At 43.3% G+C, this 27,854-nt stretch overlaps 1 protein-coding gene across 4 annotated transcripts in view; it reads left to right on the forward strand.

Annotated features, from left to right (window-relative positions):
• The window catches only part of sipa1l1 (signal-induced proliferation-associated 1 like 1), an 80,037-nt gene that overhangs the window by 42,295 nt on the left and 9,888 nt on the right, over positions 1 to 27,854 (forward strand). For 3 of the 4 annotated variants that reach the window (XM_056427652.1, XM_056427654.1, XM_056427655.1), the window contains 16 exons: positions 4,971 to 5,091; positions 5,410 to 6,967; positions 7,254 to 7,476; positions 7,884 to 8,014; positions 10,185 to 10,373; positions 11,121 to 11,295; positions 12,376 to 12,479; positions 12,775 to 12,932; positions 17,721 to 18,300; positions 19,844 to 19,942; positions 20,702 to 20,877; positions 21,295 to 21,582; positions 22,510 to 22,659; positions 23,238 to 23,371; positions 26,993 to 27,090; positions 27,332 to 27,822. In XM_056427652.1, the coding sequence (XP_056283627.1) occupies positions 4,971 to 5,091; positions 5,410 to 6,967; positions 7,254 to 7,476; positions 7,884 to 8,014; positions 10,185 to 10,373; positions 11,121 to 11,295; positions 12,376 to 12,479; positions 12,775 to 12,932; positions 17,721 to 18,300; positions 19,844 to 19,942; positions 20,702 to 20,877; positions 21,295 to 21,582; positions 22,510 to 22,659; positions 23,238 to 23,371; positions 26,993 to 27,090; positions 27,332 to 27,822 (4,675 nt within the window). The remainder of the gene's footprint in view (positions 1 to 4,970; positions 5,092 to 5,409; positions 6,968 to 7,253; positions 7,477 to 7,883; positions 8,015 to 10,184; positions 10,374 to 11,120; positions 11,296 to 12,375; positions 12,480 to 12,774; positions 12,933 to 17,720; positions 18,301 to 19,843; positions 19,943 to 20,701; positions 20,878 to 21,294; positions 21,583 to 22,509; positions 22,660 to 23,237; positions 23,372 to 26,992; positions 27,091 to 27,331; positions 27,823 to 27,854) is intronic. The other variant, XM_056427656.1, reaches the window with a different exon arrangement.

A 27,854-nucleotide genomic window follows, 5' to 3' on the forward strand; every position in this document is an offset into this window, starting at 1 on the left:
ACGGTACCCTCAGCCATCTATGAATAGAGATCTCTTTTTGATTTTACACCTGAGTGAGTCCTTCTATTCTATTATTTATTTTCTCTATGTCCAAAAGCTTTTGGTTCGCCTTGTTTGTCTCCTTAGAGGGTTTTGGGTTCTCAAACTCTTTTTGTTTTTGTCTGGTTTTACAAAAAAACAAACAAAGTGACTCGACTCACCAGTCGGCTGGGTGAGGAGGTCCGCCTGGAAACAGGCGTATAATCCACACAGATTAGGTCACGTCAAATACAAACGGCACAATTGACACAAGCTTTTAGATTATTTTTTTCTTGGGCCCTCCAACTTACTTTTTTTTGTTTGCCTCCTGCCTCCACACTTCTGTCATTTAATATCTGCTCTGTGATTGCAAGTTGGAGATCTTCGCTAAACACAGGCCTGGGGAAACTACCTTCTTTCTTTAGCCACAATACAGGCTGATTAATGAATACCGAACATTAATTCACGCTGAAATTGTCTGATTATACCATTTCCAAATTACAGTATTTCTGAGACTGGAAAGAAGAAATGGAGGATATACAGTTTCAGTATTTGAACTTGAGTTATACTCACGCACACACGCACTCTCGCTCACAGTATCTTCATCTTCAAGAGTCTTTCTGTGACTTTATTTTTTATTTTTTCAGCACTCGCCTCTTTCAGTCGTCAGTCAGCTCGTGTGCGCCTTAATGTTCAGGTGGTTATGACTAATGATATGACTGCGCTGGAGCAGATTCATAGTCACACAGTGTCCGTACTGGCACGCCTGTGCTGCTTGACAACAACAACCTTCGACTGGAGAAGCCAAAGGCGTTTCAAATAAGTGCAATATCATTTACATTTCTTTATATCACCATAGTATCAAGAATGTGGCACCCTCATTGCATTGTACTCATCAGTGAATTAATACATGTTCTCATTTATTGCTCCTAAAAAATATTTCACACTTTTTTTTCTTCCTATAGTTTCTTAGCTTTTCATAAAAATGCAGCAGTAAATTCACAGGAGGGTTCCTGGAAAAGACTGTAATTTGTTTCTAATTGTAACGAGAATAAAAAGGTTATTTAGATGGTACACTTGAAATGATTAACTCCAGTTGCTAGCAAAGCCTGGAGTCTGGTAGCTCGAGCACAGCAGGTCAGTTGAACAGGCACAACTGGTTTGTTTGCTTTTCGATGAATTCTAGACATTCAACATCATAAATTGATAATGACATTAAATTAGCTATATCTGGAACTGTTGTTTCAAGGAAATTCCTCCAGAAATAAAGAACTGCTTATTAATTCAACACAACCAATGCTGCTCTTGAAGTGCTTTACAGATGATCCAGGACAGCATTAAGTTTAAAATGTCTTTCTTGTTTGGAAATTCAAAGACTGTCTTGAAACAATGCAACATAAGAGTTGTTGGTCACTGTAATAATTTACCCTTTTCATATTGATAAGTGATCCCTTCATCGTGCAATTTTCTACAGTCGTTCAAAACTGTTTTTATGACACTTTAGCAGTCTTGAGTTGGTCAAACTACAGTTTGTGTCATCCCATCTGCCATATTATAGCACAATCTCCATCCGTGTAGAATTGCCCATTAAACTCACTCTCCTATGAATCACAAGATTTGTTTAACTTTAATGTATATCTGTGTATAAAAGTGTATTTCTCTAATATCCTAGGCCTGATAGGATATTGAACAACGCTTACATGATTTGGTAATGTTGTGTTTATGGTCCACCAATATCTATAGGTGCAAGTTGGTCCCTCTGGAAACGGTCAGAAGACGACCTTGGCAGCACTTTGTGCCGTTGAGCAGTGATGCTCCATATCTCAGGAATCAACCTCGTTTCAACACTGCCAAAGGTCATGAGCATCTGTCAGTGTAATTGGTCCTCTGTGACTGCGTGAAGGCACGCTATGCCACATTCATTCGTTTCAATTCCCAGTCTCCTTACCGAACGTACAGCATCTCCTCAGCGCTCATTAAATAGTGCGAACAAGTCCTCAACGGAGCGAGGAAAAGGCACTCTGTAGTTATTTGGGATACACTTCTTGAGTACGATTTCCTTCACTTGGTGGAGGGCAATGCAGTGTTGCTGCGATGTGACAGTACTTGTGTACTGTACTTTTTTGTGGGTCTTAATAGAAACAATATAAATTTATTTCTTCTCGTCTGAATTGTTTGTGGGGAATTTTTGCCGTTCTTTTTCAACATGAAGACACTTGAAATCCGCTGTAAAGTCGGTGTTTGTCTGTAATGTTATGTGCATTGTATTGCGGTGAGGCTTCTGATTGGTTGTGAGCACGCCAGTTGTACAACCCGGGCTACTATCAGTGAAACAACCTGATAAGAAAGTCTAGAAAAGAAACTAAGAAAAGAGTTTCTAGCTCTCCATAAAGCTTAGGTAGTTTAGTACTGCAGGTTTTTTGTTCATGTACCCTAAATAGTCGCTACAGGAATTTCCAAATTGTGCCCGTAGTGACAGGGACCAAAATATCTGCATGTCACGGAACAAATTGTCATTCACAATATGTGATGTAAAAGAAACCATCACAACACACCATTTTCTTTTGTGTTTATGCTTCTTTTAACACGATACCATATTTGTATTGCCTAATCCTATTGAGTCCATTGGAGGGGATTTGAGTCTAATTAAATGAGTTTAGAAAAGAGTGGTACATTGGTTTCTTCAGATTTTTTTATATTTGCGGAGAAGTAAAATTTGACGAGTATAATTAATGTTGCTGGCATTGAGGAAATCCCTTCTAATGAGGCTCAACTATATTTATGCCCTTTAAGATGCTCAATTCACGATATCTTTTGAGAGTGAATTGAAAGTTTCATTTGTCTCCAGCCCAGTTGATTGTACGTCTGTTCTACTAGAACACCCGTTGAACAAACTCACATGGCTGCTTGTTATCTTGATGAAGTTACAGTACTTTAAATACAGTTTTTAGAATATAATCTTCAATTGACAACTTAAAAGCCAATTTTAGCACATCAAAAGTGTTCCCAGTTTCTGAGTCACACACACACACACACACACACATACACATGCTCACTAACACTTTTGAGTTTCTCCCTATTGGACTTTAAACACTGGTGTGTTGGAAGCCGATCCACAGCCCAGACTCGGTGGTCATGCTGCAAACATCTGAACCACTCACACGCGGCGTCAGTGGAGGACACACTGTAGTGTCGTGAGTAATGTTCACAAAGCTGCAGAATGCTCCGACAAAGCACCTCAGATATTAAAAAGGCCAGTTCACCCATTTTGCAAAATCCATTTTCTCAGACAGCATGCAGCATTGATCCGGGCAGATGGTTTTGTCTTATGGGATATCTTTGGGTGTCATCTGACAGTCTGTTCGTGATTCTTAAAGCAGTAATAATTACTCAACAGCGATGTGTTACGGGTATCTGGTAAGGAAACACACACACACACACACTGAAACATGTACTGTAAAAGTCCTCATCTCCATGGTGATACAAAGTGTGGAGGAGAGAGGTAGTGCACCATAATGGACCAGCCAGCAGGCAAACACAAGCAGGTTGAAGTCTTTCTTCATATTAATGGCTACGGATGGCGTTTGTGGTTCAGTTGGTGATTTTGTATGTATGCTTCTAATTTAAATGAATCTATCCAGCCCATCAGGGGATATTCCAGTGTGTCGGCTGTTGAAGGTCTTTAACACCAAGGTGTTAGTGTGTGTCATGGATCCTTGATGTTATGAAGAAAATTCTTAAAGACACAAACCTCATCTTGAAGGTAACACACACTAAATCTTGAAGCCTTGGTTTTCAATTATATGATACTGGAGTATATCACCTGACAGCAATAAATGATGTGGCCTCGTGAAAAGAATACTTCAACAACCACATCACACATTTCTGAATTTGTGAGATCGTCTCAACCAATGATGCAAAGGCTCATGATATCTTAACATGTATTTGCTGATATGGGTAAGAGGCAGAACAATGCTGGCTTCTACAGTTCCCTGATGAAACCAGGTCTTGGACCCTCCTGGTGAATCATAAACACTGATTGGTTCCCTGTTTGTAAACATAGTTTTCTGTTAAAGATTAGTAGTCTTAGTAGTCCAAAATGACAAGCCCTGGTGATTTTTGTTTTTTGGCTTCCTACAGTTTTCTTATTAATGTGTTGTGCCCAGCCTGGGCACACCTGGGAGAAGCATAACACAGGGATCCCCTCTTTCCCCCACTCCCAATAACGCGTGCTATTGCCACCCAGTCCACACTCCTGATTTATTCTAAAGTGTCGATAGAGTCAGGGTGAGTCTGGCCCAAAACAACAAACAAACCAATCATTAAAAATACAGCTCCCTTCTCTTAAAACAAAGAGAAAATATGGACCGCTTACCACCCTAATGATCACGCGAGAGAAAAAACAGCACAGAACAGCAGCACCTTCAGGCAGGGAGGGTAAACGACACAGGAAGAGAAGCAACACATCCCTCTTCTTCAGAACACAGCGCTCTTTACCGTGGTGTCTGATTCCAGCAGCTTTTCCCATTTCAACTTCTCAGATGTTCATCTGAATTCATGATCAATTTGTAGGTTTATCTTCATGACGATACTAATTATGCAAGCCATATTATTATACATTTCACAGATATTATATTGTCATTTTAGCTGACGCTTTTATCCAAATCGACTTACAATCATGTTACATTCTTACACCGTAGACGCAGCTACAGGGAGAAATTCAGAAATAAGTGTCTTGCTCAAGGACACATCGACTAGGGATTGAACCAACAACCCCCTGATTAAAAGACGGACATGCTAGCCACTGACCCACAGTCAGTAGTTTTCCCATTGCTTACTTTGTAATGGTGTCTCTTGGAGTATCTGAAATGAAGGTAAGACGTGATGCTGTAGAACATGTGGATGTTCCCTAACTTGATTTCTCTCTCCTTTCTCCTCGTACTGTTTCTCAGTTGCTGAGTTGGTCCCATTCAGACTGAATCGAGTTCTTTGGTTGCGATGCGGACGACTTTTTAGAGACCAGTCAAAAGTTCACCATCAACACGATTCTTTTCAAGCTCCAGCTGTGGAAAGGTATTGCGTTTTTACTGCCTTTTTAAAAATAAATAGAATATAAACTTAAGGTCTTGAACTGGAATGGTGAGAGACAATGTTTAATGTTCTTTGTAAGATATATTTAACCTTTTTAGCACTCAGTATTTGATTTGTGAAGGTTAAGCCTGCCAAATGTGCAACAACTCATAAGCTTGGGGTGTTTGTGAAATTCTACCCACTTCCTGTACATGCTACCATTCCATTTCTTGGAGACCATTGATTTGAATCTGTTGTTGACTATTGTTTATTAACAATAAACCCTATTCCTTTTTGTCTTTTTCTTTGCTCTTTCTGCAGCACCAAATGTATCCGTGAGACTCTCTCGTTACTTCTCTGTGGGCATTATGTTGACCCTAATCTAAATCCATCAGCAACTCATCCCTACCTTTCCCTCCCATCTCCCCTCCCCACACCCTTTCCCATCTCCATCATGACCAGTCTGAAGCGTTCTCAGACAGAGCGCTCGGTTGGGGGCTCAGTGCCAGCTTCTGATGAGTTCTATACCCGCCGCCTGCGACTGCCCAATGGAGGGGCACCACCACCACGCAGTGAGAGCACCCACATCTCCTCTTCAACCACCACCGGCACCAACCCTGGCGTCCCCAAGATGGGGGTTCGAGCTCGCGTGGCCGATTGGCCCCCGAGGAAGGATGGGGGAGGAGGGGGTGTCTGGCACATTACTGTGGAATCGGACTCACCCAGCTCTTCCAACACCACCAGCTCTTCAGGATCCGGGAGTGGTGATAGAGAAAGACTTGGTGGAGGGGGATCAGGTGGAGGAGGAGGAAGTGGTGGCAGTGGTAGTAGTGGCAGTGGAGGAGGAGGAGGAGGAGTGTCAGCTGTCACAGCCCACAGCAATCTGTCGGCCAAGCTGGGCCACCTGATAAGCCCACAGGACTCATCAATGCTGCGGAACATCCACAACACACTAAAAAACAAGATGCAGAGCAAGGGAAAGGACAACCGCTTTCTGTCACCCGATGGCTATCTGGGCTCACCTCGCAAAGGCATGAGGCGCATCCGCCAGCGCAGTAACAGTGACATAACAATCAGTGAGCTGGATGTGGATGGCAATGAGGGCTGGTCTTTCTCCGGGTGGACACCCATGCACCGCGAGTATGGCAGCACTTCATCCATAGATAAACATGGTGTTTCAGGTGAGAGCTTCTTTGACATGCTAAAAGGATACCAGTCCTCCGAGGCCCCCGATCAACGGAGCCCAGCTCCAGAGAAGCTAACGGAGCTACTTACCGTGGCCCCAACTAAACAACTGGCCGCACTGGACCTGCCAGATGGAGCTTTAGGTCCAGTCAGAGGAAGTCCTGCCAGTCGGCTGAAGGAGCGAGAGAAGCACTTGAAGAGGAGGTCAAAGTCGGAGACGGGTGGAGAATCAATATTCCGTAAGCTGCGTAGTGTGAAGGTGGAAGGTGACACATCGAGAGCTGGCTCAGATGCTGAAGACGGGGGAAAGGGGGATGACGGTGGTCCCCCTCCCAAACCATGGGGTTGTCAAAAAGGCTTTGCCCATTTTGATGTCCAGTCTCTACTCTTTGACCTCAATGAGATAATCCACAGTCGGCAGTCTGGGTCGAAACGCAAGAACACCACTACCGGAGCCTCGGCAGCTGCCGCCGCCTCCGCTTCGGCCACTTCCTCCCTCGCCTCCAATCAGAGTGGAGTGGATGGGTCGCCCTGTGGCTCACAAGAGGAGCTGAGCAAGGAGGGGATGGGAGGACACGGTACCAACCCTGCCTTGGACCCCGGCGATAAGAGCAATGACCTGGTGCTCAGCTGCCCTTGTTTCAGGAACGAGATCGGGGGAGAGGGGGAGAGGAACATCTCGTCTGCTAAACAGGTGTGTCTTGTGCAAGAATGTGATAATTAGATACAAAAATATACATACGTGTATATGGTTATGGTTATTTGTCTTCATTTAAAAAAAATAAAGATTTCCATGCTCTTCAGTCTTTATCTCAAGAATGCCATTTGCAATATTCATTCTTGAACTTTTTAGCCATTTTCAACACCAAGTTGGAAGAAAACTTAAAAGTTGATTGCATTTGGAAGATGCAGTAAAGAGTAAATGAATAATATGGCTGTCGGCTTACTCTGTTTACTTTTCCTTGTCCTTCATCTCCCAGCCGGGCAGCATTGGTAGTGGTGGGATCTCAACCAGTTCTTCAGGCAGTACAGAGGACGGACCTTTGGATGCCACCCTCACTACTAACTTTACCAACGCTGGTGTGGCAGTGCTGGAGGCCGCCAAGGACGGGCCAAGTCAACACGCTGACCGGTCCAAACGTTACATCGTGGAACACGTGGACCTCGGCACCTATTACTACCGAAAGTTCTTCTACCTCAGAGGTGAGCAAAATAGGACCGTTTTAATTTGGGCTTTTCGAGATCCATAGGTCTAGTTTCTAGGTTTTCTTTCTTAAATGCTTTATTATGATTTTAAAAAACTGTCTCGCAGTTATTGGCAGAGAAAATGCCAATTTTCTGCTAACTAACGCCTTGGCTTCGACCGTTTTTTCGACAATTGGCAAAAGATTAATTCTTAATGCATATGCTGCATCCTTTATTTAAGCAAATAGTGGAGGAGTTCATTTTTTAATCGGGTTTTACATCCTTCCCTCGTGAGACGAGTAAAGTGGCAAAGCCGTCCTTTTTAATATCCCATTTTGATTTCCCTTCTGTAATTTCTTTCTCTCGTTCACATTTTTCCTTATCCGTCCATCCCTTCCTCAAACCTCATTCCTCCTCTCCCCTAGAACACTGGAACTATCTGGGGGTCGATGAGAACCTGGGCCCAGTAGCAGTGAGTCTGAGGAGGGAGAAATTGGATGAACACAAGGAGCATGGCCAGCAATATAACTACAGGGTCATCTTCAGAACCAGTGAGGTACATTGAAATGGACACATGAACTTTGGAGTCTCCTGTGATGCTGAAATGTTGCTTCCTTTCTTCAATAGTGATATTTTAACAGAGATGGTGAGAGGGTCATTCAGATATCGATGTATTGACATTTTAAATGGCTTTGGCCTCAAAAGAAAGAAGATTTACATTATGCAAACTTGCGTTTAGTTGATGCGCCCACAATGTTGCATGCCAGGGGAGGAATCTTGTCACCATTTCCCCTCCAAATGCTCTTTGGTTTTTAATTAGTTTTCCTGACCAGAAAAGCGCACGGGACAATTATTAAAACCATTACCATCATTATTAAACCACAATGATACATTTGGGGGTCTTAATTAATTTGGGTAGATAAATTGTTTGTCGCTCTCTTATCTTTCAATTGTCAGTCTGGTTGAACCATTGAACAGCGTTTTGTTCTCTGTGCATTAAAAATGCTGAATTTTTGGCATAAATCCGTCATATAAAATATTACGTATTTGAAATGAGAACTGGAGGACTTTTTTCAACTGAGTCAAAAAATTATATTTATTTATTATATTTATTTATCGTTAGAAATGCATAATATTTTATATGAAATTCTGTGTGTGTATATATATATATACACACACACACATATATAAATATGTTTTCTTACTAGCTTGATTGGTTGATTGTTGTGTAATGTGATGTTCATTCACCAGCACATACTGTATTTGTAGCTTTTCTCTCTGCCGCCATGAACGTTCATGTTCAGAAATGTGTCAGTATTTCATACGCTCTGTCCTGAGTAATGTGACTGAGAAGCTCTTATGAGTTGAAATTGTGTAGGCGTAACATATAATCGCCTTGCTGATTGAAAAACACGGTTGGAGGGAGACATTAGAAAAGCTTCAATGCAAGGTTGTCAGACTTGGCTTGAGACCTTAGACCTCCATTCCTTAACACCACCTCAAATAGTTAATGTGTTTCATATATATATATATATATATATTAATTTTTTTACAAAGTCTACAGTACGCAGAGATCGGAAATCTTGTGTGAACACCTCGAGGCTTTGCTGTCATCCCCTCCTATAGACACTCGAGCCAGAGATCCATGTCCTCATTCTCTGAGCTGAACGCCCACCTACCATCTTTGTCAGCCTTCATCTGTGAAGGACTGAGCTGTGCCATTTCACAGCTAAATGAGACTATAATAGCAGCAACAGTCTTCTAGTGGAGAAGGAAAAGCATTGCTCTTGCATTGAGGAGCGCCATGAGCAATAGCCCTTACAATCACTTGGGATGACGCACAACCGACTGAGCTGCATTTCCCTTTCTCCTGACTCCGGTTCTCTCTTATTGCTATTTCTGTTCTGGTTCAGATACATGTGTGCCTTTGTGGGAGCGAGTGGGATGTGCAGATGTTAAAGAGAGACGTCCAGTCTGTACAAAAAATGACAGCCATTGTCCTCTTATGTAAGCGCACGTCTCTTCAGTTTGTTTAAACTTGAGGGTGTTGTGTACTGAACGCTAAGTGAGGACACACAGCCTTGCGACCGCTACGCTATCCAGCTGTGTTTTTTGTTCTTGATGAATATTTAAGTCCTGGTCCTTTCACAGTCCTCTTGACTTATTCATGGGTGTCCTCCTCGCGTTCGCCTCGAGCCTAAAAGTATTCTTGTTGAAAACTACAGCAGCAAAACCTACACGCATTCCAAGGCAGACAGTTTGCCCACATTAGCAGTGAACGCAGTCTGGCACAACCAATTATTATCCCGGATTTTGTAGGAAGAAATTATAAGTTTGTAAGTAGTCCATTATCCTAAAAATGTGCATGCTTATAAAATACTTTAGTTTAAAGTGTATTAGTAGCTCGCACCATGGTGCAGGTTCAAGGAAGGAGCACAAGTTGAAGGTGCTGATAGATTTAGGTGTCGGGAGAGAACATAGATAAGGACGCAGTACGAGCAATGTATATAACCTTGTTGGAAAAAGTATTTTAAGATATTTTAATCTTTAACGGTGGAACCACACAACTGCTGTAGAGACAATGCGGGTCACCAAAAATATGATTTACTCTAGCTGAAGGAAAACTAATTTGACAACAGTAAAGACTGTACATGTCAAACTCAAGGAATCAATCCTTGTATTTCCCAATAATCTTTTCCTTCACCCTCTGCTTGTGCCGTCTCCAGCTGAATACCCTGAGGGGCTCCATCCTGGAAGATGCAGTACCTTCCACATCCAAGCACGGACTAGCTCGGGGCTTGCCCCTCAAAGAGGTGCTGGAGTACCTGGTGCCTGAGCTCAACGTCCACTGCCTGCGCCTCGCACTCAACACGCCAAAGGTCACTGAGCAGCTAATGAAGCTGGACGAGCAGGGGGTGAGTGTGTGCTCGGTGACTTTGATTTAATCTTTTGATTGCTCATATTGGCAGAAATCTCTATTTTCATTTACTGCTATGGATTTAATAAAAAGACAATATTACTTAAACTTCTAGCTGTCATCATCATTCGGAAAAATTACAATCCATTCAGCATACTTCATACTTCATATAGCTTCCTTGACATTAAAATGAATTTCCCTTTTATGTTTTATGAATCATTTAATGTGTAGGTGGTGTTTTTCCCACAGGGGGATGTCTTATTGTGAAGCAGAATTATTTATTATTAATGTATATTGTTTATACTGAATTTACCCATTCACTCCCACAGACCATTATGTGGGATTGAAGTGGAGAAACACCCTCACATATCAGCCCCCGCACACACACACACACACACACACACACACACACAAACTCTATTTTGCCCCAAAAGGAAGGACAATCTCCACAATGTGATAACACACAGACACACCTTTAATAAATGAGAATAATACAGAACAAGCTCTTTGATACTCATGCACCCTGACGCAATCATCAAAAGCTGAACCTCTGAAAATGTCAACATGATTTCTCTGGAAAATGGCAGCGCGATCACTGCAGAACAACCCACGGTGCTTATTCTTAAAATGCCAACATGAGTTCGCCCTGAAATGTCAACATGGTTACTCCGACATGATTTCTACACGGTAATATGCGTGCGCCCCCCCCATATTTTCATTGCAACAATCTATGTTCTCTCAATAGTTGAGTTTCCAGCGGAAAGTGGGGGTGATGTACTGCATGGCGGGCCAGAGCGGCGAGGAGGAGATGTACAACAATGAATCGGCTGGTCCTGCACTGGAGGAGTTCCTGCATCTGCTGGGGGAGAGGGTCAGACTCAAAGGCTTCACCAAGTACCGGGCCCAGCTGGACGCCAAGAGTATGTACATGTGGAGAAATCTCAAGTTGTCCGACACGTACAGTAGAAAACTCTTCAGACGGCGTCAGAGACACTGAACCGTTTGCCTAACTCACAGCAGCAGGGTGAAGAATGATTGACACGCATATGGAGAAGTTCCCATTGATGAAAGGAGCCGGGATAATCCATATCAGTTGAAGCACTGATTGTTTAGTGGCTGTATTTATTTGTGTAATATGTTACGGTGCGATGTAAATATGACCAGAGAAAGATTTGTGGAGTGGCAACATATCGCCGCAGCACATATGATCGGCTTAGCGGTCCAAACTAATTCATTAATTAAGACGGATTTATATAAAGATGTTTGTTTGTGGCCACCAACATGGATGTCCCCATTGGTGGGTCGGACTGCACAGGAACACTCTCTCTTCTTGGAGATCATCCGGCCTCTGAAGACATCCTCATAATCGGAGTTCCTTTAATTTCAGACATGTGACGGATGGCCTCTGGTGTCAGATTATTCTGTTGGAGAACCTGATAGCCTATGGATTCTCTACTTCTTTCCTTTGCCCGCCCACTTTTACATTTGCCATAGACGAGATTGATGTCCACACCATGTCTGCTTTGATATTTAACTTCTTATGTCACTTAATTCATCCCCCAGAATGCTCTGTGAGGCACAAACCCCCCCCAGTTAGTTGTTGCAGGACCTGCTGGAGCGTCTAGTTGATTAAACACGGCCATGCAAAGCACTCTCTATAGAAGGAGTGTAATTAATTGAAGTAATCTAGCTAGCTTGGCCTTGTAAACACCTTGTGACGGGTTTGTTCTCCGTGCAGAGCAGAGAACACTTAACTGTCGGTGCTTATTAACATGCAGTGGCTGTCTTTGGCTCAGGCAGATCATTGCCAACTGAACAGCATTTTGCAACCCAGGAAGACGTTTCAGAGAGAATACATATTGTATACTTTGAATAGTTTCTCAGTCGGCTGTTTTCTATCAATGTCCTTGCACATATCATGAACATTTCTCCATATCTGATAGAAATAGTTGTTTGTGGTTACGAAATACAATTTTACACATGTAATTCTATTTCCACAGCTGACTCTACAGGCACCCACTCCATGTACACCACCTACAAGGACTACGAGATCATGTTCCACGTGTCGAGCATGCTGCCATACACACCCAACAATAAACAACAGGTAGGTAAACGGCAGGGCTCACAGTTCCAACACACTGGAGTCTTTATGTCCACTAAGATTCTGCAGCTGTTTATTTACATGAACACGAATGGTCATCGATGTCAGAATGTTGGAGTTGACGTGGCTTAATAGCAATTATCTTGATAATGAAAAAGATAACCAGTGCTTCTTTCTACGTTCAGTCAGTGCACGTTTAAAGTATGCTTTTTCTGCATTTTCTCGATACCTCATACTATTATTTAATATTACTCAATGTCTAACTCTGGTTTCTCCTACTTTCTTTGTGCTTTTCAAGTTGCTGCGAAAGCGACATATCGGGAATGATATCGTCACGATCGTGTTCCAGGAACCCGGGGCACTTCCCTTCACCCCCAAAAACATCCGCTCACACTTCCAGCACGTCTTTGTGGTTGTGCGTGCTCACGACCCATGTTCAGACAACAGCTCCTACAGGTGTGGTACACTCACCTGTGTGTGTGGGTGTGTGTGTGTGTGTGTACTTGAGTATTTAGATTGTTGTTTAAGGCATTTCCTATCGTACCAACATTGCAGCTGTAGCACTTTCCCGCTCAAGTCATAACCGTGTTTAATGATGTATGCGGTGTGATATAGTTGATCAACATTTTGCAAAGTGATGCAATTTTATTTTCTTTAATTGTAAATTTGTGACATGAATTTCATAGAATTTGTGATAATCCAAGTGTCCTTCCGCTGGTCGAATTCTCAAGATGCAAAGGAAATGTTATTATATAGATTGTCAGTTTCGTGGCATTTTAATAACCTACAGTAAAACAGGTGTTGCACTAGTTATAGGTGGTTGTTGTACAATGTCTCATCTCATATTGAAGCCAGCGCAGTAGATGCATAAGAAAAAAAGTCTAGATAAGATCATTTGGACTTTGTTTTACCAAAAGTAAGCACATGACTTTTCTTCTCTTTCATCACTGCTGAAATATTAATGCTCTTATCTGTTGCTTCGCATAGTTGCCTTTGCAGTTCCACTTTAGAGGAGGCAGTGAGTGTGGAGAGCCATCTCGACTACTCTACTGCAAAGTCATTTTTAAGAAATAATGAACTTTCTGCCCGTTCAGTTGTGAAGGGCATTTCCTTCTCTGTTTGCTCATGCCTCTGTCTTGTTATCTAGTTTTCCATCATTCTCTCTCATCTTGCTCTCTTTGACTCTTGCCCCCTCTTCCTCACACTAATCACTGTTTTAATTGCTATCTGAGCACATGGTGCGAGGTCTGAATTGTCCCCCATGGGGCTACTTCATTACTGAGCAAAACACATAAACACATGAACAAAGAGCTCAGGAACAAAGTGAATATTCAGCAAACACTGTTTACACGTGCCTTCTGTAATTTTTCTGAAGTCGGTACTAATTTCGTACACGCTCTCGGACTATAACGGCGAAACATCAGGTTTCATATTGTGGGGTCCTCATTTACAATGGACACAAAATCAGAAACGGGACATTGACCCACCCAATATTTTCATCTTTCTTTTTTTATTGTTAATTGTTTGATTTATTCACCTGGCATGTGTGTATCTCCAATCGAGGCTTGAATTTGTTTGAGAGGTTAATGCTGGTTACGATGAGTAAAGATCATGCAGGCACTAAGGTCAGCTCAGGGGTCCTTCAGGAAGAAAGCGAGGGAAAACGCTACGCTAGTTGTGTTAACTAGACAAAAACAGCCTACAGCCTTCAGCCTGCAGTTGCGTTACTGATTGTGACGCATTTCTGTGTTCAGTAAAACCGTTCTTAAACCCATGCACGCCTGGATGTCCTGTGTCCCAAGTGTGCAACAATATGTAAACTTTCAATTCGTAATGACCATAGGGAATTGACTGAGTCATGATGTATGAAGTCAGGTTGACCTAAATGCTTTGAAGCGTTGGTGTGTATGTTAGGGGACATTTCTATACACACAGGGCACAAGAAATACAGCACACGTCGTTGTAGTACTTAGTATGGCTGTGCCCTCTAAAGCTGTTGCTCCCAAACTGTTTTGGAAACACTTCTTTAAAAGAAATGTTTTGTCATGGCACCCCAGGCCACCCATTCTCATTATTTAACCCTCCTGTCGCCTTCGGGTCAATTTGACCCGATTCAATGTTTAATGTCGGTGTTCTTTCGGGAGTCAACAAACAAACATAAAGTACCTCACACTTAAACTTGGAAAACAATATTAATTCTAATAATTTTCTGGAGATTTTAATAGCTGGGGTCATATTGACCTCAAGGGTAAAATATGTTAGTAAATATAAAGGTAACAGGAGGGTTAAACATTAAATCGGGTCATATTGACCCGAAGGCGACAGGAGGGTTAAACATTGGATCGGGTCAAATTGACCCGAAGGCAACACAAGGGTTAAAGCCGCTCTCATATAACCAGGTATTGATGGCTGGTTTTAGATTTCAGAGATGTCAAATAGATGCCAATGCATTTATTTTTTTCCACATATAGATGCATCATCGCAGTTGTGAGACTATTACTGGACGAGACTAACAAGTATCACACAGAATGAGGCACAGGTGACACTGAACGCGTTTTGTTGTGTGAGAAATTACTCGCTTCCTTGCACATGTTGATTTGAGTTCATTCACTTATTTGTACCTAGAAGATTTAATGAGATATTTTTGGAGAACACATTCAACTCCCGCGTGTGTCCATGACAAAAAATAGAAAACACTCTCGCGTCCAACAGAAATCAAATGCAGGGTCTGTAGGCGCAACCTCTGGTTCTGAAAAGGGAATGCAATGTCTCGGTGGCATACTGTAAACTTGCATTTTTTCTAATGGACAGCTGCGTGAGACTCAGACTTCAAAAAGAGGTCCGATTGTATGCCACTGGCCCTACTTCTCGCTGGAATTATTACAATATTTATCATTATTATTTGAACAATATAAACACAAGCGACTCCATCCACTTGTATACATTCTATTGTAGATAGTACTGGCCGTTCTGTGCCATGTTGGAGTCTACAACTTTTCTGACTCATCTCCTAGCCCCGCTTTGAGGACCAGTCTTTACAAGTAGACATGTTGTATATGATGGACCTTACCCAGTCCCCACATCCTCACACATGCATACAGTACACCTCTTAGCCACCCACTCCAAGAGGTATTGACATGTTCTCTTTCTTCCCCTGCCTCGGTGTGCAGCAGGTCGTAGATACTGAAAGAGCGGAGCTGCCCACACACTGGATATTTATAAGACCACAAATCACTGAAACCACAGGAATGTGCTCTTTCATTTCTACTGGCAAACCTCCTGCCACAAAGATCACACAGCCCAGCGAGCCCCAGTGCACTGCATTCTCCTTTCCCTCTCATTCAATCTCTCTTTCTTTTGTCATTCACTTCTGTCTTTGGCTTTCACACCTCTACCTTCCTTTCTCTCTCTCTCTCTCCATCGTGACTCTGTCCTGCATGAGTCACAGGTCTTTGGTCGACTGACTCACAGGTGTTTGAGACCAGTACAAGTGCTTTTAGAGCTCCAGTGGAATGTATTGCGTGATGTTTGCAGTGAAGCAGAATAATAAAAGGTCACATTTTATTTTAACCATTTGTTGAGCCTACTTATAACCACTTCAGCTCGTCCTCTCTGACGTACCCAGCATGATTCATTAGTCATCTACAGAAAAACTGGTCAATATTGCCTCGAGACCATATTGCTAACTATAAACTGACAGCCCCATCACATTTTTTTGTGGCTTATTAGCATTTACTGGGGGTATTCCCATCATTCTCCCATCCACATTTTCATCACCGTTGTATCGTCCCTCTGTCTGTCACAAACGAGGAAAGGTGGGCAATGAGGTGTCAACAGTTTGCCGGTTGGTATAATTGAACACCGCACGTCTCCGGTGAGGACAGGGTGTCTGAGAGGTATGTTTAGAAATATGTGGGTGACATTTTCACTTAAGTTGCTTATTAGACAAAGTGATTAATCCTGTCGTCAACATGTGTGCTGATGCATGTCAGCAGGGAGGCGTGTGGTATGAGGGCTCCGACTTCCGGTGCTATAAAAAAAAGAACCTTGAACTACTCTCTCAGTAATCATCACCTGAGAGAGGACCTGTGAATGAGCTCATGTGGTCAGGTTGAGAACGGGGAAGGTCGCCCGTGTACAGGCACTGTGCCTTCTTGGTCATATAAAAGGCCATTTCATGGCACAAATGTGGCTGTGAGTCTGTTTGTCTAAAAGTCTGTCTTCCAATCAGGGGGTTGGCGGTTCGATCCCCGCTCACGGCCTAGTCGATGGGTCCTTGAGCAAGACACTTAACCCTGAATTGCTCCCCGTAGCTATGTCTACAGTGTATGATTGTAAGTCTCTTAGGATAAAAGTAATTTCTTTCCTATCCTTTCAGAGTTTTTCACACAGTCCTCTTCTCACAGACACCTTTTTTCTTTTCCCTCACTCTGGGTTTTCAGAGGCTTTGGGCAGGACATTTGGAATAGTATTCTCCCCTCTTCCTCCTCCTTGACTCTCCTTCCTCTCCATGGCAGCTCAGCTCAGTTCCTGGCATACCAGACAGGACAAACAGCCTCCAAAGGCCATTCCAGAGACTTATTCAGAGGAAAAGGGGGTTTGGAGAGCGGGGAAAGCAGGGCGGTATATATAGGTCATGGAAATAAAGTCGATTCTGCAGTGTAAGAATTACATAGGCTTCCCACAATAGCTACATTTTAAAAAGATGCATCGACAGCATATCTGAATTTAAGCAGAGAAAGATAGCAGCGGACAACTCATTTTAAATTTGAGAAATTACAGAAACCATAAAGATCATTTTTGCAAGATAAGAATGGACGAGAGCTATGTCTGTTTCCTTTTCCACATTTAAATTCAGCCTCAATGTTTTTTTCCTGAGCAGTCAAGAGTTGTGCCTTTTATGTTCCCATACTTGAGAGAGCATGAGGCTTTATATCAAACATAAACTCTGCGGCAGAATCTGGCAGAGCGATATTTTTGCTTTTAAATCTTAATGACATAAATACTTGTTTGGATGTGATGTGATATTCTAAGTAGATTAACTGTGTTACATAACACACTCAATCTAAAGCCACGGGGTGTATGATGTCGGAACAGAATACCCACTGCGATTGCAACCGACTGTTGGCCAATACTGGAACAACTGATTCGTGACGACGACAATCATTCTGATCCCTTCCTCAATGTTTCCTTCTTTCTCCTCCTGCTTCCTTTTCTCTTCCTCATCTGCTCCTCTCCCTGTAGTGTGGCTGTCACTCGCTCCAAAGACGTACCCTCTTTCGGCCCTCCCATCCCAGAAGGCGTCACCTTTCCCAAGTCGTCTGTGTTCCGGGACTTCCTGCTGGCCAAGATCATCAATGCCGAAAACGCGGCGCACAAGTCGTACAAGTTCCGCGCCATGGCCACCCGAACGCGCCAGGAGTACCTGCGCGACCTGGCTGAGCGCCACACCACCAGCACACCCATCGATCCCTCTGGAAAGTTCCCTTTCATCTCACTGGCCCACAAGAAAAAAGAGAAGAGCCGGCCGTATGGAGGGGCGGAGCTGCGCAGCCCCGGGGCGGTGACCTGGATGGTCCACGTCGAGGATCACGGGAGCGGAGGGGAACTGGAGGCTCTACTGGCCATCTCCAATGACTTCCTCATCCTGTTGGACCAGGAAGCCAAGGCCGTGGTGTTAAACTGTGCCGTTAAGGACGTGATTGGCTGGACACTGATTAGCTCTGCCTCTTTGCGGATTTTCTACGAGCGGGGGGAAAGTGCGTCTCTGAAGACTATCGGTAACACCACTGAGGATTTCAAAGAGGTGGTGAAACGTCTTGAGGTTAGAAGACACGCGCACCAATACATCCTGTATTGAATGAGACTGGTGTGTGTACTTGGTGATGGTTACATCAATCATTTAAATGTGTTGGACTGCCTGCCCTCTGCTGTCATAGCTGGTACATGGCAACCAAAATAAAATTGGGTCAGTTGATGCCAAGATAATTAAAATAATGTAGTTTGCCCATGTCAACACGGGGACTTCTTGGCCCCTGTAACCAGATGGGTGGCACTAATCACACTGCACAGTGTAACCAGACTCCATCAGGTTGTTGGGAGACTGAGTAAGACAACAGAAGGGAATAGGTGACACACATTCATTCATGTCAGCAGGCGACAACTCAGAAGCGGAATCAACTGACTAAATTGCTGTTCGCTCCCACTGATCGTGTACCTGGCCCCCTCGCAGTTCCTCCTACTATTTACTGCGAGCTGGCAGTTTGCCAGAATGATACCGTTTTCATGCCAAAGCAGCTGTGTCATTACTGGCCTCAGCTTATTGAGGGAGTTTCAAAAAACGCCTCTGGACAACATACACCTCATGGTTTATACACATACAGTGAAGTCGCTCTTCCTTAGCTGTTTCCATGGAAACTGGAGAGAGAAAAAAAAAGGTGTTTTCTTATGCAATGTTCAGTGCTTTAGAATACCCGCAGCCCACATTCAGCCTCTCCCGACATTCAAACTGTGTGTGTGTGTGTGTGTGTGTGTGAGGGTTTTTAAGCATACATTTATGTAACTTGGATTGAGTCCACCTGCCTTGATTTGCACACATGCACACAAACATATTTTAACACAAACACGGACACACAATTATGTCGCTCTGGACTTTTTGTGCATCTGTTAATCTTCAATAATGTGGTCTACATCGGTGTCAGAGGAAGGGAAGTCTCTCTCTCTCTCTTTCTTTCTTGTTCTCTCTCCTTTTTCTTGTTCTCTCTCTCTTTCTCCCGCCCACATTCACAAACATCAGAGGGCATCATAACAAATCCTATCAGGTGCCAGTCTGCAAGCATTATTTATTCACGCATGCTTGTGAGCTCGACATCTATAGAGCCGCCCGGTTTAGACAAATACATGCCTGTGCTCTGAAGCTGCCAGGAGTGACACTAGAGGAAAGAAGAGAGGGATGAACAAGAAGCCAGGAATAAGAATCGGCTTTACCAGATTGTTTTCCTTTGGCAAAAGATACGTGGCTGTGTCAGTGTTCCCCAAACTGCGTCTCAGAACACGCGCACGCACGCACACACGTGTGCGTGCGTGCGTGTGTGAGTGCGTGTGCATTTACAGGCCAAAATAGTCCTATAAATTCTTCCAGTATTCTATTAAATGTTTTTCCAAACTGAGTCTACACCATAAAAATATTGTTTGCTAAATTTGACTGAGGGTTTAGAAGATGAGAAAAGTTAATTCTCCTTTTTCACAATGTCCCCCTTCTGACTTCTTTTGTTCTGATAATCTCTACTCTGATAAATTATGTCTATTAATGTTACATCTGTACCTTGTGCATCCCTTCCCCCCCCCCCCCCCCCCCAAATGTCCAGTTCCTGACTAAGGGCTGCGAGACTTCAGAGATGACGCTTCGTCGTAACGGTCTCGGGCAGCTCGGCTTCCACGTGAACTACGAAGGCATCGTCGCTGAGGTACTTCTGCACTTTACTCAAATGTTCTTTTGAAAATGTCATATTTATTGCGGTAGAACGTGTTTACATTGAAGATGTTAGACACTTACTCTACCTGTTAACGCATTTAATATACACTACCGTTCAAAAGTTTGGGGTCACCCAGACAATTTCGTGTCTTCCATGAAAAATCACACTTTTATTTATCAAATGAATATCAAATGTAGTCAAGACATTGACAAGGTTAGAAATAATGATTAATATTTGAAGTATTAATTTTGTTCTACAAACTTCAAGCTCAAAGGAAGGCCAGTTGTATAGCTTATATCACCAGCATAACTGTTTTCAGCTGTGCTAACATAATTGCACAAGGGTTTCCTAATCAGACATTAGTCTTCTAAGGCGATTAGCAAACACAATGTACCATTAGAACACTGGAGTGATAGTTGATGGAAATGGGCCTCTATACACCTATGGAGATATTTCATTAGAAACCAGACACTTCCACCTTGAATAGTCATTTACCACATTAACAATGTATAGTGTATTTTTGATAGTTATCTTTATTGAAAAAACAGTGCTTTTCTTTGAAAAATAAAGACATTTCTAAGTGACCCCACACTTTTGAACGGTAGTGTAACTTGCCCTCGTCTTTGCTTGTTTTATTGTATTAGTTTCCTCCTTGTAGCGGTTTACTGCTATTGAACCTTTTGTTACGCTGCGCAGGAAATATGATCTGATGATTGCAGCTGTAATGTCATCACGCTTTGTCCCTCATAGGTGGAGCCATATGGCTACGCCTGGCAGGCGGGACTACGGCAGGGAAGCCGGTTGGTAGAAATCTGCAAAGTTGCGGTAGCAACTCTGACCCACGAGCAGATGATTGACCTCCTGCGGACCTCAGTGACGGTGCGTGTTGTCATCATTCCACCACATGATGACGCCACTCCACGCAGGTAGGAATGGGAGCGGTGCCATCAGTTTTGTCATTCAAGTTCTTATGTGCAGAATCTGTTTACTGATATGTTAATTATGTTATCTGAAGAAATTGTGAACATAATTGATGTCAATGAAACGCTTATTCTAGGCTAACGAAAACCCAACAATAGTTTATTTTGAGGTGGTTATACACTAATGAAAAGATAATTATGAATATAATTCTGCCAATAGATAGCTCTAAATCCCACACAAAGGACCTTGGAAAATAATAGAGCAAACATCAATCAGTATATATAAACCAATATCCTGCTTTGTTTTATCGGTCATTGGAGATTTAAAATGTCCCAAGTTATATAAGCTATATGTAACCACACATGATGTGACACTGACACAAACAACACTTGCCTCTCAAACTGAGTATATTTCTTCGACAGAGGCTGTTCAGAGCTCTATCGGATGCCTGGGTCAGAATACAAGGGCAGCAGCAGTGATAGCGGCTCCTTCGACTACAAGTTTCCTTTCCGCAGTAACAACAACAAGTGGCAGAGGACGTCCAGCAGCCCCCAGCAGTCCCTCACCGCCTCGCCACAGCCCCACCAGCCCAACCGGGCCATCAGCCTGGGGAGCTCAGTGGGGAAGACCCTGTCAGCCGAGAGGCTGGAGAGGGGCGCAGCCATCCCACGCAGTGTCAGCAGCGATGGCCGGCCCTTGGATACCAAGAGGTTAGAAACCCTTTTTAGATATGGATTATTAGAATATTATAGTTATCAGGTGGAGGGTGAGGCTTGGTTGCAAAGGTGAGAACAAACAGGAAAAATAAAATACTTTTTTATTTAATTTTAACAGCTTGTGAAGTTAGCCTTAAGTCATTGGCACAGTATTAGTTTGAGTTTCCTTTTTACCTTCGCATTGAAAATGCCGGAAGGTTATGTTTTGATCGCCGTGTATTTATTTATTTATTTGTATGCGTGTTATTCGCAAAACTCAAAAAGTATTGAACCGAATCGCATGAAATTTGGTGGGATGATTGTTTATTATCTGGGGACCAGTTGATTAGATTTTGGGATCGATCGGGTCAAAGGTCAAGGTCAAAGGTCATGAACAGGTCAAATCTTCTTGAATCACATGGAATTTGGTGGGATGATTGGTTATTATCCAGGGACCATTTGATTAGATTTTGGGATCAATCGGGTCAAAGGTCAAGGTCAAGGTCATGGAAAGGTCAACATCTTTTTTTTACCATAGCACGATACATTTTTGTCCAATTGGCATGCAACTAATGCCAAAATGTTCATAATTCAATGCCCAATCTTGTGATATGCGAAGGTATGCGCTCTACCGAGTGCCCGTTCTAGTTACCTGTGAAATAATACATATTTCACCTGTAACACTGTTAAAATTAAACAAAAAACACATTGCAATTTCTGTAAGCCAAAGGCAGCCATTGGGTCTGTTTATAACCAGAAGCTGTTAAGTGTTGATGCCTTTTACTCATCCAGCATGTATGGGAAGTAGCAATCAATGGAATCTCCTCCATTTTGCTCCTAGAGTGCTTTGCTGCGTTTATTTCATCTTCCTTTTAGTTTCCAACATCTCCACCTGCCTGTGAATTCTCACAGCTTGTGTCTATCTGTTTGTTCGTAAACCAGGATGTCTCCGGGCAGCGAGGGCTACAGCCTGGCCTCCTCGCTGGCGTTGGGTCGCTCCCCCCACAATCGCAGCTCGCCCAGCAACCTCTCGTGTTCCAGTGACGCCTCCGGAAGCTCTGCTCACTGGAGACAGAAGTCCATGCCTGAGCAGTAAGCAAGAGGGGGGAGAGGGGTTGTTAGTCTGTGGCCGGGTGTGTTTCAGATGAGTCTTTCATTCAAGTTCTGATTTATTGTATCAGAATCCTTCAGTATCACAAACATTGTTTTGTCCTTTCTTCTCTTATTTTATTGTTCATGTTTTTTACGTAGCTAGTAATGATAGAAACATGTTTGTTATTTTTAACTAATTAATTGTCATGATTGATGTATTGTGGGGTTACAAAGAGCATTGATCGTTTTCATTTTTAGAAAGCATAATGTATTTCCAGCTCTAGTAACGTTTTACAACCGTGAAGCTGATTCTCCTCATTCCCACAGTTGTAACAGTGTTACGTTGGTGTAGGACAATGAGGTGATGGCGTTTGTGTGTCTTTGTACATTATAATGCTCTCGACAGGACATCTTTATTTATATTTCCACCCACTGCAGTCTGTGGTCAAATGTATTGTTTTCTCAAACTGTTATTTCTCGCGCTGCATTTTTTATCAGTGGAAATGCACATTTAGCTCATGAAAACAGCTGAATATCAAAAAATCATCCTGATTTTGTTCCCGTTCCTCATTCGCCAGATTTGTTGGCAGCCACCACTCTCCGATGTCTGCAGAGAGACGAGAGGGGGCTGCAGAGGGCGGTTCCAGTGGAAAGTCCACTCCTAATTGGTCGAGACTGGAGGAAGGGGGAGGAGCCGAACGAGCATCGACAGGTGAATTATATGTTATGGGGAAATTGTGGAGAATATACAGTAAAATTAACAGTTACTGTTGTATTTTTTGTTCCAACATGAACCCTATTTTTCCATGATTTTGTTTTTAAGTGTCTGATGGGGACATACATTGATCCAGTATTGAGCAGATGCTTGGAGATTCTGCATTCCCATTGACATCTCAGATTGTTCTTTCGAAGTGTCTGACAACAATATGGAACCTTTTGCTTGAGCTGGTCTGCCTGTTATTGTGTCTCAATCTGAAGCCTCGGGATACGTAACTTGTTTATTTAAATCAGACAAATCTCTAGGCAGATGTCCATACTCCAATTCAACAAACTCTTCTCAGCATTCCTCTCAACTCTCACTTCTTAATCTGACGGAAACGAGTCTCATCTCGTGAGATTTCAACACGGTCTGTTGAAAAAATTAGTCGGTGGGAATATGGGGTTGAAAAATACTCAAGTTCCCTTTGATAATAAAGGAAAGTGGCGTGGCTTAACAGCGTGGGTCGATTCTAATGTTTTCAGCATATAATTAAATGTTTTTCTACTCTTCAAGAGCTGTGGAGGGAGGGACAATGCTGATAATACATCATTCATGTTATTCAGATGACTAAATCCTTTGAAATGACAGGTATATCCAGAAGAGTGTGTGCGTGGTGTTTTCTTGTGCCTCCTCATCTGCTAGTGACAGTTTTTTGGAGCTGCGATACCAACTCTGACAGCATCCACAATCTTTCTTTTCTTCCTCCCCCTCTTCCGCCGCCTCCTCTGCAAACTGCGAATTGTATTCCTTCACAGAGCAGGTCCTAATGTCTCTGAAAACAGACAAAAAAGATATGAAGATAATTTGAGAAACGGAAAACGGAAAAGTGGTGATTATTGAAGGGTGAAATGATATTAACACCGTCCTCAATTAAAGTATCTGACTTTTCCTCGCTCTATTCCGTAAGGTTTAATAAAGACAAAAGGGAAAGGGCAGACATTCCGATCTTTCCTGTCAACACAGTGGGCCAAACTTCTCTTTGTCTGGCTTTCCTTCCCTCACTTCCTCCAGTCGGTTCCTCATTCTGCACGGCCGATTATGCTTGTGTTGCACACTTGGACACATATGACATCCAGGTGGGTTTTGGGTTTGATAACTGTTTATACCAACTGAAATCACAGAAACACATCACACCCAGCAACTCCACCGCAGGCTGTTGGCTGTTGGTCTATAACTAGCTAATTACTAGCATAGCGTTTTCCCTCGCTTTCTTCCTGAAGGACCCCTAAGCTGACCTAAGTGCCTGTATGAGCTTTACTCATCCTAACCAGCATTAACCCTTCACACAATTGCAGATACACACATACCAGGAAAATAAATGAAACGATTAACAATCAATAAAAATAAGAAACACATGAAAATATTGGGGGGGTCAATGTCCAGTTTGTGATATTGTGCTCATTGTTACTGAGGGCCCCACACTCGCCTCTCATTCATCTTTTCATTCTCCTGGACGATGACTTTCATTTAATTACACGTCGTCTCCCCGGCACTGTTTTTTGGGAGTTTCCTTCTTGTTTGCCAGCTCGGTCTCTGAAAGCCACAAAAACGACATGTTCCTCTTCCAATCCTCTGAAGTTCAGCTTGATGTTGCTTTGATTGTGGCCCGGCCCACTTTAAACCGTTTCCTCAATCTGTTCTTGTGCGCCACAATCACAGCAAACGGCCCTCGTCTCTCATTTTGTGGTTGTTTTGAGCACTTATGTCGGTCAGGGTGGAACAATGCAGGCCGAGCCACCTCACGCTGCCGGCCAACCGTCCGGCCCTACAGTCTGCCTGGCCGTCTCTGTGGTTTGGGGTTTCCGTCCTTTCCGCTTCCTTTCCATTTTCAACCCCTTGACCCGTCAAGTGTTCAGCTGATGTGGCCGTGCTCTGCCCAGAAATAACTTGAGTCACACGGAGGGCAGAGTTCTCACTTTTGCTTTCCTGTCACACAAACTGACATTACTCTTGCCCTTAAATCAGCCTTTATCACATCTTGTATCTCACAATAAAGCAAGGTACCTCTGTCATCGCATATCACCAGCATGTGGTCCACAGTGGGCCTTTCCGGGCCCTGGCTCATCGACTGCAGGTCACTGTTGCTGCTCGATATTCTAACATTACTTTCAAACTCTCTTCACTAAACCTGGAGCCGAGCAGTCAGACGGCAACACTCCCAACGATCACGTTTTTAAATTGCCACTCTCTGAATGGCCACTGCACCAGTTTGAGTTATTATTGCCTCAGGTTTTCCCGTTGCATCCATTTACCCACAGCATTTGCTCAATTTTCTTTAGATATTCCGTGGCAGGTTCATGATTAATTCATACGCCGGGTGGTGACATGCAGAACATGTGCACAGCAGTTTTTAACTACCATGTCGCAAAATATCGGGACTTTCACACCCACACATCTGGACGACCGATCGCATTAATAACGACGCTTTAGAAACAAAAGAATTTAACGCATCGAAGCGTGTAGTGGCATGTCCTGCTTATATACAGGACTGTCTCAGAAAATTAGAATATTGTGATGAAGTTCTTTATTTTCTGTTATGCAATTAAAAAAACAAAAATGTCATGCATTCTGGATTCATTACAAATCAACTGAAATATTGCAAGCCTTTTATTCTTTTAATATTGCTGATTATGGCTTACAGCTTAAGAAAACTCAAATATCCTATCTCTAAATATTAGAATATCATGAAAAAGTATACTAGTAGGGTATTAAACAAATCACTTGAATTGTCTAATTAACTCGAAACACCTGCAAGGGTTTCCTGAGCCTTGACAAACACTCAGCTGTTATAAATCTTTTTTTTTACTTGGTCTGAGGAAATATTAACATTTTATGAGATAGGATTTTAGAGTTTTCTTAAGCTGTAAGCCATAATCAGCAATATTAAAAGAATAAAAGGCTTGCAATATTTCAGTTGATTTGTAATGAATCCAGAATGCATGACATTTTTGTTTTTTTAATTGCATTACAGAAAATAAAGAACTTTATCACAATATTCTAATTTTCTGAGACAGTCCTGTATGCACATGCACTCAAACAAGCAATAACGCTCTAAATAGTGCAGAAAGCTTAATGAGCCACTGTGCAGAGCGAGAATACTCTAATATGATATGTGGGGGGTCATCACGTGACTAGATTCATCCTAGCAGATGTTGTGATGTAGCTCTGGCTCTCACGGTGCATTGGTCACAAGTTTCCTCCTCTGTATGTTTTCTTGCATAAGATGTAGACAATTACACAACAGTGCCATTTTTACCCCGAGCTCAGCTTCAGGACACATCCACGCATTCCCTCACGCGGAACAGCGTGCCCAGGACAAGCGAAGCCAGCGGGGTCCGTCTGGGGACACATTTGCGTTTAATGATCCTTTTGAAGACGAGTGATCTGTGTGTTTGTCCATGGACACGGCAGAGTCCGAGTGAGAACAGTGTCATCATCATGAACCTCCAGGAAGCACAAGTTCTGTCGTAGCAGAATGCAGAACGACTTCTTTGTTTCGTCATCAACAAGTCATCAGTGTTGCTGTGTGTTTTTCACCAACCCCAGCTGTGTATATTATTCTATTTATCACAGAGACCCCGGTCAACAAGTCTGGTCAAGGCTACTCTGGAGCTCCTCGCATCCAAAGACAAGAGCAGGTCATTCACCTGTCCCCGAAGAAGAGCAGCCAGGTCAGGCTTTGCATCCGTTTCCTTCAACCATCAGGGTTCTGGACCCTGATCTTTGCTTTCTTCTCCTGTGGCTGATTTTGTTCAGGACTTCTGAATCTATGGTAGCTTACAGTGTAAATGTAATTATGTAATCATCGTAAAGAATACTGTAGTCTGAAGTAATATTGATGATACGAAACTGATGTTTTCACGATGAGGGAAATCTCCCTCAACTGTCATTTCCACTTTATTTTTCTCCCAGCAGTCGGACGGCCCTTATTCTGGCCACTCCAGCAGTAACACTCTCTCCAGCACGGCGTCCAGCGGGGGCCACAGCGACAGCGATAAATGGTTTGAAATGGGAGCGGGCGGAGGCTCCAGTGGAGACCAGGGTGAGTCGGAGCCCAACGGCCTGGGCGGAGGGGGCTACCTCCAGGGGGCGTCTGCCGACAGCGGCATTGACACCAGCTCTTACGGAGCCTCTCACCACGCACACCCCCACTCTCATCATGGCAGCACCACCTCCCTGCTGGCTCCTAGCGGAGGCAGGGAGAGCCGGGACATGGCAGCGTCTCCGTGGCACAGCCCCACAGAGGGGAGCCGCAGGATGCTGGAGAGGTCTCCGGCTGCAGCCGAGTCCCCGGGCCCTCCAGCCGAAAGGAGTGTGGAGGGGACGGGCAGAAGCCCACCTACTCACCTCCTCGTTAGAGACAGCAGCACCTACAGTCTGAATGAAGCTGGAGCACACTCCAGGTATGTGTGAGTGCAGCTCTGAGTGTCTGTGA

The sequence above is a fragment of the Pseudoliparis swirei genome, chromosome 12 (genome assembly GCF_029220125.1).
Source record: "Pseudoliparis swirei isolate HS2019 ecotype Mariana Trench chromosome 12, NWPU_hadal_v1, whole genome shotgun sequence".
NCBI lineage: Eukaryota > Metazoa > Chordata > Actinopteri > Perciformes > Liparidae > Pseudoliparis > Pseudoliparis swirei.